Genomic DNA, 13,049 nt, shown 5'->3' on the forward strand with positions numbered 1-13,049 from the left:
CCAGGGAGGTGACGGGCTGTGACACGTAGGTCACTGGGAGCCGATGTTGCGGGGATGTGGGTGGAGCCCCAGCCACCAGAGCCCAGGAGTGGGGAGCAGAAAAGCTTGGATACTTTCTGTCTCCAGGCAGGAGGCCCAGGAGTGGAGGGGGACAGCAGCGCTCTACTGGCCTTTCCTGCCCTTTGAATGGCTTCACGTTGATTTCAGATTCCTGCTGTTTTCCGGGCTTGGAACTTAATGGTCCCCCAGCCCTGCCCCACCCTCCTGCCATCAGACTGAAGCTGGTGCAAACCAGGCGTTATTTACCCTCCGTCTGGAGGCTGGAAGGAGGTCAGGGTTCCTGCAGGGTCTGATTCCTGTGAGGCTGTCGTCCCTGCTGCTGGCTGCTGTCTCTCCTCTTCCGTCACTCAGGGTGGGGAGCTATCTCTGTCTCTGTCTCTCTGACTCTGTCTCTCTGTCTCTGTGTTTCACTCCCCACTTCCAGTGGATTAGGGTTGCACTCTCTTACCCCATTTAACTTTACACAGTACCTCCTAAAATCCCTGTCTCTGAATACGGTTACATGGGAGGTTAGTGTTCGATCACATGGATGGGGGGCAGCATTCGGTCTAGAACATCCCCCTCCCGTCCCCCTCCCGTTGTCCCCCCGTCCATCCCCCATCCCTCTACCTACATTGCTCCTGTCTGTTCTCTCATCTGCTTTTCCCTGCACCATCCTTCCAGCAAATGTTCAGGGCTGGGGATTTAGCTCAGTGGTTCTGTTGCTTGCCTTGCAAGCTCAAGGACCCCAGTTCGATCCCCGGTACCAAAACAAACAAAATGTTCATTGCTTTTGTCTATTATTTATTTACTTACTTACTTATTTTGCTTGCTATGCGGTGTAGGCTGGCCTTGAATTTGCTAAGTAGCCCAGTCAGGCCTCAAATTCATGGCGATCCTCCTGCCTCAGCCTCCTAAGTGCTGGGATTACAGGTGAGCGCCGCCACACCCAGCCTCCCTGCTTGTTCTTACAGCAAGGCCCCTTGGTGTCTTTCCAGCTCCTTCTGCCCTGTCCTTTCAAGGCTCTGGGCCCATGCGCGTGCCTGTCTCTCCAGGGTCCACTGTCCCCACCTCCTTCCTTGGAGCTCAGCACGAAGAGCGTGGTTCCCACACGCTTCTGCCCCAGTGCTGTGTCCCCTGTGCTCTGTAACTTCCTCGGGGCCCCGTTCCAGCCACCAGGAGAGAGACAGACCCTCCTGCCCACCCCCTCTGACCCAGATTCGGTGGGGGGGGGCAACTTCCTTGGTGGCTCCCGGGGCCCCTCACTTAGAAGCTGTGACTTAGGAAGACCCTGGGAAGTCTGGGGGACACCAGACGCCCGGAGCGGGTGGCGCAATGGGAGGAGTTTTATTGACCCCGTGCTTCCGGGTAAGCCGCAGAGGAAAAACGAAAAACCCACAAAACCCCCTCCTTCCGTGTTTTGGGGAAATTTCTGACATTTTGCCCGCGCTCTGCCGCTCATCAGTGCTCAGCTGTGCGGCAGGGTTTGCTCGTGGGTGGGCGGCGGAGGAAGGAAGCTGGGAGGCCTTAGAGATTCAGAAGTTAGGGCACCTTGGGACCCTTCCCCTCCTTCTCAGCCCTCCGGACAGCTGCGCCCGCGCTCCCCTTACATACTCCTGCGGCCAGGAAGCGCTCTCCTTGCGCCGTAGACAACCACCATTCACAGTGATGGGTGCTGTGCGTCAGCCCCGAGGCTGGGCTCTTTACCCGCTTAGGTCCTTGAAAGGCTTCAGTGTGGCCGTCTTGACCAGACCCCTTCATTGCTTGGATGGACCTCACTGTAGGCCTCACATGCTTCTCTCCTGCTCCCCTGCCATCACCTGTCTTCCCGCAGGGTCCCCAGCCCGGCACAGGGCTTGGTACCTCTTAGGTCCTCACTAAAGTTTTACACGAAGGGAGAATGAATATGGCCTGGTGGCCCTAGCATATTCTTCCTTGTGACATCCCCCTCTGTCATCCCCCACCCCTCTCTGCTGGAGCCAGGTGACCAGCTGTCTCCTGCCCACCCCTCCGGGGTCTCCTCCGTGTTCTCTTTATTTCTTTTCTTTTTGTTTTTGAGACAGGGTCTTGCTATGTAGTTCAGGCTGGCCTTGAACTTGTGGGGATCCTCCTGCCTCAGCCTCCCGAGTGCTAGGATTACAGGTTTGCACCACCATGCCCAGCAGTGTTGTCTTTATTTCATCCTAAAAACTCTGCCAGGAGGATGCTTAGGAGGAAGTATGTGAGTGTGGAGAAAGGAGAAGGAAGCAGGTGGAAGGGGCTAAGACTGGCCCAACAAAACAAGTGTTTATAGAGCCACTGCTGTATGTAGGCGAGGAAGGCAAGGTTCCAGCTCCCAGGAGCTACCCCCAGACAAGAAGTGGCATACTGTGTACAGAGGGAGTCTTGCTCAAATAGAGCTCAAGCCACGTGTGGCAGTGCACACCTGTAATCAGGACTCAGGAGGCTGAAGCAGGATGGTCACTGTGAGTTCAAGGCCAGCCTGAACTGCAGAGTGAGACCCTGTCTCCAAAAAAAAAGCTCAGAGAAGGGGTGGCCTCGGAGGGCGAAAAGCTTCTAGATGGCTGGTCTGTACCTATCTACCCACCTATCCATCCGTCCACCCGTCTGTCTGTCCATCCATCTACCCACCCACTCAACCATCCACCCACCCATCCACCCTTCTGCCATGTGTGGGGGTCCCACCCTCACTGTTGTAAACTGAGCACCAGTAATGAATTGAAGGAATGGAGCTTGGGAAGGAAAAGACTTTATTTGAAAGGGAGAGGTTCTCAGGTGCCCTGCTGAGAACCGAGGCAGGGGACCTCAGAGATGGAGGACCAGTGGGGCTTTGTTACTGGCTGCTTTTATTGGGTGCCAGGGCCCCTTCTCCACCTGGAATGTGTCACAACCTGACTGGCTTCTGGGATGCCCTTGGGTTAAACTGGGCATCCCTTGCCTGGGTGTGGATTGCTGTTAGTGGGCTTTGTGTTGTCCTTATCTCCAGTGTGAGCAGCTGGTTGGTTAGGATGGGACTTATCCATGGTTAGCTTGGAGTTGGTAAGGGTGTGTGTGTATCTCTTGTAGTAGTACAGTGACTGTAGAGTGAATGCATGTGCACAGATGTTACTATATAGATGTGAGCATATATTTGAATGTACTGAATAAGAGCCTTCCTCAAAGGTAGCAGCCACCTCCTTCTTCTGCCTCCCCTGCATTCTATTGGAGGGGGGAGGGATGGGTAGCTCAGCTTCTGGGCTTTGTGCACTTGGCTTTCTCAACTGTTAGCTGCCTCTCTCTGGTAAGTCCCTAATGCCCCCTGTGCTATCTTGTGTCTTTTGCTTTTTTTCTTTCTTTCTGGTTTTCCCTTTTCTCTACCCTTTTCCATGAGACTGTTCCCAGGGGAATTTCTCTAGTAAAATTAGAAAAACTAATGAAGCCCCCACCCTATTTTCTCCCTGCCTAAAGATCCCCATTCCCTACACTTCCACCCATTCACTCATCCATCCATCCATTCACTCATTCATTCATCCATCCATCATCCATCCATCCACCTATTCATCCATTCACCCATCCACCCAACCATCCATCCATCCACCCACCTAGTCATCCATCCATCTGTCCATCTATCCATCCATTCACAGATCCATCCATCCATCCATTCATCCATTCATTCACAGATTCATCCATCCATCCATCCATCCATCCATCCAGTGATCAACATGTTCTGAGCATTTCCTCTCTACCAGGTCCCATACAGGAGTGCAGATACCACCTTGCCCTCACTAGTTCAGCCTCAGTATTATACAGATGGGAGACTCTTTTATCTGCTCATGAAAAAAGGGTGTCATACTTTGAATTCCCTGGAAGTAAACTATTAGGGGCTGAATTGTGTGTCCCCTGCACCAGTTTATGTGGTGAAGCCTCAGTACCTCTGAATGTGACTATAATTGGAGATAGCATCTTTCAAGAGGCAATTAGGATGTTGGATGTGGTGGTGCACACCTGTAATCCCAGCGCTCCAGAGGCTGAGGCAGGAAGATCACTGTGAGTTCAAGGCCGGCCTGAACTACACAGTGAGACTGTGTCTCAATAAACCACAAAGAAAAAAAAAGAGGCAATTAGGCTAAAATGAGGCTGCTAGGTGGGTCCTAATCCAATATGATGATGCTCTTATAAGAAGGGGAAATCTGGACACTGACACAGAGATGAGACCTTGTGAGGACACAGAGAGGAGAGGGCTCCGAACACATGCAGTTTGGAGGTGAAGTTTCCAACAAGCGGCCTTTTGGACAGACACAGTCCATCTACAGCACTGGGCATGATGGCCCTACACACTGATAGACATTGCAAGGACAAGGAGTTTACTTGGGACCTGATCGCCTCCCAAAGGTTTCTCCACACTGTCCACTGGAGATTAAGTTCCATCACGTGAACCTCAGGGACCCACTCTTAGTCTCTTGTGTCTGTGACACTTCTGTCTGCACAGTGGCTGGCCTGCCCTCCCTGACCCTGGACAAGCTGCCTGGTCCCCGCCCCTCCCCAGTCCCACCAGGAGGGATACTTAACAAGCGTCTTTCAGCCCCACATCCAGAGCATAAGAAGAAAGCATGGCTCAGATAAACCCACATGTTTGCCTCTGCTCTGGTTACCCAAGGCCAGGACTGTGGTGTTGCGTCTGGTGTGCGGCCACTTGGGTACATGGCCTGGGGGGGACCTGGCCACTTGGAGTAATCAGGAGTGGCTTCCTCAAGGGGGTGGCATCTAAAGAAGCCCTGAGGATGAGCAGGAGCTGCCCAGGCCAAGGTGGGGGGCACGTTCTGGTTAGGGGTGTAGAATATGCAAAGACCTGGAGGTGAGAAGGAAGGGCCACTCCAGAACGGGGGCCAGTGCGGCTGGTGGCAGGGAGTGGTGAGATCCCTCGGTCCAGAGCTGAGGGCTAGGAGGTGGAGGGGCTGGTGGGCCGGATGCTGGAAGGAGCAGCTGTCTGTGTGGGCGTCCTGGTCTGTCTGTGACCCTGATGCTGAGCCAGAGGTGAGAGGTGCTGATGGGAATGTAGGGCAAGCTTGGAGAACATCTGAGAGTCGGGAAAAGGCTGATCCAAGAAAGGGTGTGGGGTGTGGGCGGAGCAGATGGGACAGAGACCCTTGGGGACGAGTTCTAAGATCACCTCCTCCGCCACGCTGGAGCCTCAGCCCTGTGGTTTCTGAGCATGAGAGGACACTCAGTGGGAAAGACCTGTCTGGAGAATGGGAAGAGAATGAGAAAGAAATGGGTGAACCCCACGGTTCTGCTCCCTCTGCTCCAGCCCACGTGGCCTGGCTGTTCTTTGCACAAGTCACACATGACCTCAGGGCCTTTGCACAGGCAGTTCCCCTGCCTGGAATGCTCTTGCCCCAGGCCTCTGTGTGGCTGTCACCTTCTGTCCTTCCAATCTCTGAACTCTCTCTCTCCACACCCCTGCCCCCTCATGGCTCCTGCTTCATTGTCCTCAGAGTTTTCAGCAACACTGAAACAAACTTGCTAGTTTCCTTTGGTACCGACTGCTCTCTCTCCCAAGGCTGGAGTGGAAGGTCCAGGGGAGCAGGGACTTTGCCTTCTTTGACCCCTAAATTGGGACCTTGAGCAAATGTGAGCTCTGTGTAAAAAGAACCCACTGCCAAGTTCACCACTCTGAGTCTGGTAGTGAAGCTCCTGCAGCCCAACCTGCCTGATGCTCACCCTAGGGCAGCTTCTGGTTTTTTTTACTTTTTGGTTTTTTTTTTAATCTTTTGAGACAGGGTCTCCTTATGTAGTTCAGGCTGGCCTTGAACTCACTATATAGCCCAGGCTGGCCTTGAACTCATGGGAATCCTCCTGCCTCAGCCTCCTGAGTGCAGGTGTGTGCCACATTCTCAGCTCTGACAGATTTTAAAGGGACCCAGAGGGCATCTGGGCAGGGCCAGATGACCAGACAGCTCCATGAGGAGATGGTATTCAGCCTGATCTAACCTGCTTCCCCGAGCTAGGGTTGGAGATGGAGGCCTTGCTGTGTGTATGCATGTGTTAGCCCCGCTAAAGACCTAGGTTTCTACCCTGGGAGCCATGAAAAGCCTTCGAAAGTTTAAGGCAAGGAGTTACCTCTCAGAGAGGCTTCTAGGGTCCTGGGCACGGTGCTGTGGACCTGTAATCCCAGTGACGGGGGAGGCCAAGGCAGGAGGGCCGCAAGTCTGAGGCTAAGCTGCGTAACTTACTCAGATTCCCTCTCGAAATAAAAAGAAAAAGGCTGTCTCAAAATAAAAGAGGCTGGGTATGTAGTTTAGTGTAAAAGCCCTAGGTTTGATCTCCAGTATCAATCAATCAATCAATCAAATCAATCAGTACAATTTTTATTTATTATTATTTTTTTGGTACCAGGGATCGAACTTGAGTCCTTGCACTTGCGCAGCAGATGGCAAAACCACTGAGCCAAATACCTGGCCCTTATCAATACAATTTTTAAAAATGAAAAGGAGCATAGCTTAGTGCTTCCTGAGTTTCAACCCCAGTACTGGGATGGCGGTGAAGACACAACTTGTGGGGGTCTACTGAAGTCTTCTGAGCCAGAGGATGACAGCCATCAGGCTTGTAGTTTTGTGTTTTTGTTTGTGTTTTGTACCAGGGATCGAACTCCGGACCTTGTGCTTTTGAGGCAGGCAGCAGAACCACTGAGCTAAATCCCTGGCTCTGGCTTGTAGTTTGTTTTTTTTTGGTACCAGGGATCGAACTCAGGCCCTTGTACTTGAGAGGCCGTTGGTGGCACCACTGAGCTAAATCCCCAGCCCCTTGGCTTGTAGTTGTTTTTTTATTTTTTGGGGTTTTTTTGGTACCAGGGATCAAACTTGGGTCCTTGCTCTTGCAAGGCAGGCAGCGGAACCACTGAGCTAAATCCCCGGCCCCTGGCTTGTAGTTTTGAGAGACGTCCTTGTGTGTTATTAGAACAGGGTGCCACCACGTAGGGTAGATTTCAGAAGCCCGAGAGCCTGAATGGATTCTTATCTTAATTACCCTCTGATTAAAATTCGCTTATGGACAGGCATGGCACACTCAGGAGGCTGAGCCAGGAGATCAAGTTTGAGGCCAGCCTGGGCTACCTAGCGAGACCCTACCTCGAAAAACAAAACAAGACAAAAATTCCCTTATGAATTCTTTACATTATGAATTCAGGTGACAAAACACAGCAGTAATTACTTTGTCATCAGTAGAAATCACAGAGATTCTCATGTTACAGTTACAGCAGATATCACAAAATATTGTTTAACCTATCTTTTTTTTTTTGGTACTGGGGATTGAACTTGGGTCCTTGTGCTTGGGCAACAGGCGGCTAAAACACTGAGCTAAATCCCCGGCCTCACAAAATATTGTTTAGGCTCAATACTACCTTGAATGGGAGTAATAACCTGTTACTGAATGAGGTTACAAAGAATCATATAGATTACTATTTATTTTTTAATGCTTTAATAACCATATTCCAATATTGTTGGCTTCCTTTGTAATCCTGTGTTTTTAGTTTATGTATTTATGATTCTGGTGTCTAGAGCTTCCCTAGAATAACCAGGAGTACAAAAACATTGGGGAGATTAATTTGGTGGTTGTAACTAAGAAGCCGAACTCTGTTTGGCTCCTAAACAAGACGTAAGAAAGAGAATGAGCTTAATAACAGAGAAGTCCACGGGGCACCCTAAATTCAGGGTGTGAATGATATTCTCAGGAATCCATTTCTCTCCAATTCTGTCCTCTGCTGGCCTCTGAGCTGCCTCCTTTTTGGGTAGGTCCTGCTCACACCCACACTCACACTACAGTGGCCACGACATGGGGCCTTTCAAAGCAGGAGTTCTGTAGTAGGCCAAAGTCTCTTTTCTGATTATGCTTAAGAAAATTCAGACATACACAGGGCCTGTTGGCCAGCATATGTGGGTCACATGCCCATGGGGAACTAATCACAGTGGAGAGGAAGATGGCATACTCTGACCTATTTGGGTCATGTGCTCATGCTGCACCAATCACAGTAGTAGTGAGGAAGTTGGAGTACTCTGAGTGGCCTACTTGGGTCATGTGCTCATACTGAACCAATCACAGTGGTGAGGAAGATGGAGTCTTCTGATTGGTCTATTTGGGTCATGCTCTCATGGGTCAGTGTCAACTCCTGTGTCTCCCATTCCCTTACAATGGGAGGCAGGGATTGTTGGGTGATTTGCATTCCTCTCAGCCTAAATTGGATCCCCAAGGTCTTTCTCCTCTGGGGAGAAACAGGACTTGTGCCCAGAATGCTGACCACCAGTGCTCAGCTAGTGCTTTTGGGTGCCAGGGACTGCTGTAGCACTTTACACATATTTATCTTCATGGTCCCTTTAATCCTTTCAATACCACTAAGAGATCGGTTGTATTAGCCTGAATGAGGATATGGTAGTTAGTCAGGGCTACACAGTCAGCAGCCCTGGAATCTCGGGCCCTACTCTTCCCCACACTGCTGCTGCTTCCTGCCTGCCACATTTATAACATAAAAGCTGGACTGATACGTTGGGGAGGTGGTGGCGGCTGGAGCTGGGAGAGGCTTCAGGAGGGGTGGAAGAGGCGAAAGACTTCACCAAGGTGGCCTGGTCTGGAGCTTTTCTGCTTCTTTTCCCAGGGTCATTGCCAACACAGCCGTGTCCTCAGGGGCCTTCCGACTGCAGGAAGAAGCAGTGTGAGCCTGACCACTACCTAGATGAGGACGGCTACTGCACGGCCTGTGTCACCTGTTCCAGAGGTCAGGACCCTGTTCTCCCTCCAGTGGCTCCAAGGGGCCTCAGAGGAGACTCTGGGCGGTGGGGAGGATGTGGGAGGTGGGGGGCACTGGGATTTGGTGCTTAAATCTGAACTGGCTCCCTGGCATTTCAGTTTACCTCTCTGGATTTGTGAATTGATATCACCAGTGATCTTTTGCATGCATACTTTTCAGAGAGACTTGGCATGTTCCCTGAAAGGGAGGACTCACAGTTGCAGAATTTAATCTTTGCAATGGCCTTCTGGAGAATGCTTTTCTCCTCTCTTGCTTCTCAGTGAAGGATCTGAGGGTTAGTGAGGTGAAGGGTCTTTCCAGAGTTGAAAACTTGGGTAAATGTTAGCGCTTAAGTCTGAGCTGATGGCCGGGAACCAAGAGTGTGTCTTTTCCTAAGATCTCATTGCTTCCAGAAAAACTCAATAAGCAGGAGCCGGAGATTTAGCTCAGTGGTTCCGGTGCCTGCCTAGCAAGTGCAAGGTCCCGAGTTTGATCCCTGGTGCCAAAACAAATAAACAAACAAACAAACAAAACCTCAATAAGCACTTTCATGGTAATTTCTTACTATGGTCTGGTGTTTGTGTGTGTGTGTGTGTGAGTGGGGGTAGGTAGATGGGGAAATTTGTTGAGATCTTGTGACTAATAATCACATTAAAAAAATTGTATTCAGTATTTATTTATTTATATTTTTAGAGATAGGGTCTTGATCTTTACTTCAGGCTGGCCTTGAACTCGCAGTGATTCTTCTGCTTCAGCCTCCCAAGTGCTGGGATTATAGGCATGTGCCAGCATGCCTAGCTTCAATATATTTTTAAAATGTGTACTGTATGTTGCATACAAAGTTCTCTGTGAATTGTGTTAAATAATATATATTCTTATTCATTTTTATAATTCTTAGTGTTGATTCCTGAAAGAGGGATGTTAAAATCTTGCCTTCCAATATGCTTTTCATCCATTAGGTCTTCATTGTATTCTTCCAATTTGTCTTTCATATATGTCAAGGCTCTATTATTAGGTACATAAGTGTTCATGTATATTGTCTGCTCGGTGGCTTCAACCTTTTATCTGCCTGAATCATACCTCTTTGTTTCTTACAGTTTCCTTTCCCTTAATTTTACTGTTGTTTGATATGAACAGTGTCATTTTCCTTCTCTATACACTAGCATTTCTCTGCTATATCTTTCAATAGTTTGAAAGTAATTAGGGTATTTTATTAGATGAAAATTATATAGATTAACCACAAGACATTTGAGTGATACAGAATATAAGGAAGAAAGCCAGTGCTGTCCTTCGAGCCCAGCATCTTTAAGGGACTAATGTCATCACTGGATGGTTGATGCTTCCATCCCTCTGCAGGGAAGGGATAGGTAGGATAGTGGCCAAACAGACTGCAGACTCAGAAAAAGAGTGTTTTAAGAGGATGGCAGCATGTTGTTTATGACCTTAAAAATCACTGCATCCTCTTAAAAAAAATCATTACATTACATGCGATCAAGTGTATCAGGGGAAGAACAAACTAAAATGTCAACTCTCAGACAGATTAGTATTTTTTTAATCAAAAAGAGATAGTTCCTTTAAAAAAAAATCCCTCAAGGATTCAGGATTAAGCTCAATGGTACTACTGCCTGCCTTGCAAGTGCAAGGTCCTGAGTTTGATCCCTGGTACCAAAAAAACCAAAAAAATCTCCCCAAATTAAAAAAGAGGTGTGGGCTCAGTGGTAGAGTAGGTACTTGGGGTGAGTGAGGCCCTGGGTTTGATCCCAGAAGAGAAGAGGTTATGAAAATCAATGAGTGGTTAAGAATCATAAAAGAAACTGCTTCCATAAAGTCACAATCTATTTACTTCCGTTTTTTGGACAGTATAGAATAGATTGATTTTCTGTAATGAAAAATGAAGTAATTATTTTGCTGACCTCGCCATCCCTTTCCTGACTTTTGTTACTTATATTTTTACTTTTCGTAGTCTATGATGTTTATGTTCCTTTTTGCTATGGTAAGTTCCTCGGATGTTACCCTTGCCTTGCTGTTTAAATATACACCTTGTGGACTAGGAGTACTTTTACCATGGTTTCTCCATTCCCAACTTTTTCATTTTGATTCATCATTTGCTTGGTTAGATTTCATTGGCAGGCGGGCTTTTCAAGAAGGGTTTATCTGCAGCATTTTCAAATCCTTCCTTCCTTCCTTCCCTCCCAGTGTTACCAGGTAGTTCCTTCTAGAAATTGGCTTGCCAAATAAATGTTACTGAGTTTTGTGGTGCTCATGCCTCCTCCTGGAGTTGGATTCCAGGTTCTTCTCATCTTGAACAAAGCATTGAATAAAACGAACTAAAACAGTGACAAAATTTATTTGAAAAAGTAAAAAGTGAAAAATGAGGGAGAAAAAAAAAAAAGAAAAATGAGGGAGAAAGTGGCTCTGCAGAGTGAGCTTGGGGCGAGTAAAAGAGGAAAAGCCAAGATAAAATTACATTCCAGAGGACACAGGCTGAGCAGTTGTAAGGAAAGCTACAATAACAAGCTCTTCCTGGTGTCCATGTCCATCTATGCCATCTAAATCTTGAGGGAACCCGAGAACTACATCTGGGTCCTGAGAGGTGGTGCTGGGATCCCACGCCTCAGGCTGAGGTCAGGTCCAGGCCATCCTACTGAAAACCAGCTCATGTTCTCATAAGAAGTTCACATGCAGGCTTTGGGGACTGTTCTGCACCCGTGTGTGGGACCTTGTAGTTAACAGGCCACACCCACTTCCCCAGCCAGCTCTGCCCCACCCTAATCGCCTATCTTACCAGGGCTGGGACAGGACCTAGGGCCTCATGCGTGCTAGGCAAGTGCTCTGCCCTAAACTGTACCCCAGCCCTGCTGCCTTTGTGCTTGAATGACAACTTAGACAGGTCTAAAATCCCTGGGACACATTTCCTCTAAGACTTTGTGTCTATCGGTCCTTTTGTCTTGTGCTGAAAGTTGCTTGGAAGGATCTGGAGTCAGCCCTTTTTTCTCCTTGGTAGGCAACTACAAAAATAATTCTTTATTCCTCAGAACAAGTAACCAGAAAACACTTTGATATTGTTTGGAAACATTTCTTACTGATATCTGGTGTGTGTTTTCTATCTGCAGATATTTGGTTCTTCTTTTATTTCAGGAAAATTATTGTAGATTTTATTTATTTATTTATATATTTATTTAGAGACAAGGTCTCACTGCACAGTTCAGACTGGCCTTGAACCCTTAGAAATCCTCCTGTCTCAGCCTCCTGAGTACTAGGATTGCAGGTGTGCACCACCATGCCCCGGTGAATTTTATCCTTGGTCAATGTTTTTATATATATACTTATATATTTATTATATAATATATTTATTATACATATACAATATTTTATATATATTGTACTCCAATGTCTTAGCCCTCTGTTATCCTTATGTTGGGTTATCTGTGCCCATCTCGGTTTTTTGTGTTTTTAGTTTTCTTTAATATTAATACTGAAATGCATTATCTTTTTACTTTGCATTGACTGCTATTTTCTGTCTTTTTTCCATGCAGTTCATGCAATCTTATGCCAAAACTCTTGTCTTTCTTACCCTCCAGGTATCCCCAGCCCCCAGGGCACTGCTGATGTATTTACTGGATTTCTCCTGATAATATTGTGCATCCCAGTTCGTTTCCCTTGTTCAGTTTTCTCTCTCTTGCTGCCCTTTGGACATTCCATGTAAATGAGATCATGGGTCAGTGGCCTGTGTGCCTGGCTTCTGTCACCCAGCACTGTGTGCCCAGGTTTACTCTGCCAGAGCAGGGGTCAATTCTTGTCATGGCCGAACATGTGCCACTGCATGTCTGGATCCAGCTTGACCTGAATGCCACCATCCAGACTTGTCCTCACTGTAGTTGTCCCTGAGTAGCCCTGGCCTGGTCCCCACTTAGTGCCCCAGCACTGCACAGATGCACAAAACCACGGAGTGGTGTGTGGGGCTTTCTGATCTGACCCGGCCGAGGCTGGCAGTTTCTCGTCCATCCCGAGGACTGTGTGAGTCCCTCCTGGCCCCGACCTGCACTGTGGGGAGCCACTGTCTTGCTGTCCGTAAGTCATGGTAAACTGCACTCTGTACGGTCCTGAGTCTGCCTCTCTCCAGCCTCACTGCACCTTGCAGTTGGTTCTTTTATGCTAGATTTTCCCTGCTCGGCGTGGATATCTACAAGGGGCCATCAAAATACAGTGAATGTTTACATTTTTAAAAAATTACAGTAAAAAAACTCCACAT

At 48.2% G+C, this 13,049-nt stretch overlaps 1 protein-coding gene across 3 annotated transcripts in view; it reads left to right on the forward strand.

Moving 5' to 3' along the window:
• Positions 1-13,049, forward strand: part of Tnfrsf8 (TNF receptor superfamily member 8) — a 56,196-nt gene that overhangs the window by 15,292 nt on the left and 27,855 nt on the right. For 2 of the 3 annotated variants that reach the window (XM_087214653.1, XM_021243565.2), the window contains exon 3: positions 8,666-8,785. In XM_087214653.1, coding sequence (XP_087070779.1) covers positions 8,666-8,785 — 120 coding nt within the window. Of the gene's footprint in view, positions 1-8,197; positions 8,265-8,665; positions 8,786-13,049 lie in introns of those variants that run through there. The other variant, XM_013065058.3, reaches the window with a different exon arrangement.

The sequence above is a fragment of the Heterocephalus glaber genome, unplaced genomic scaffold, assembly GCF_053883595.1.
Source record: "Heterocephalus glaber isolate CG9 unplaced genomic scaffold, H.glaber_assembly_v1.0 deba00001447, whole genome shotgun sequence".
In the NCBI taxonomy this organism is placed as follows: Eukaryota; Metazoa; Chordata; class Mammalia; order Rodentia; family Bathyergidae; genus Heterocephalus; species Heterocephalus glaber.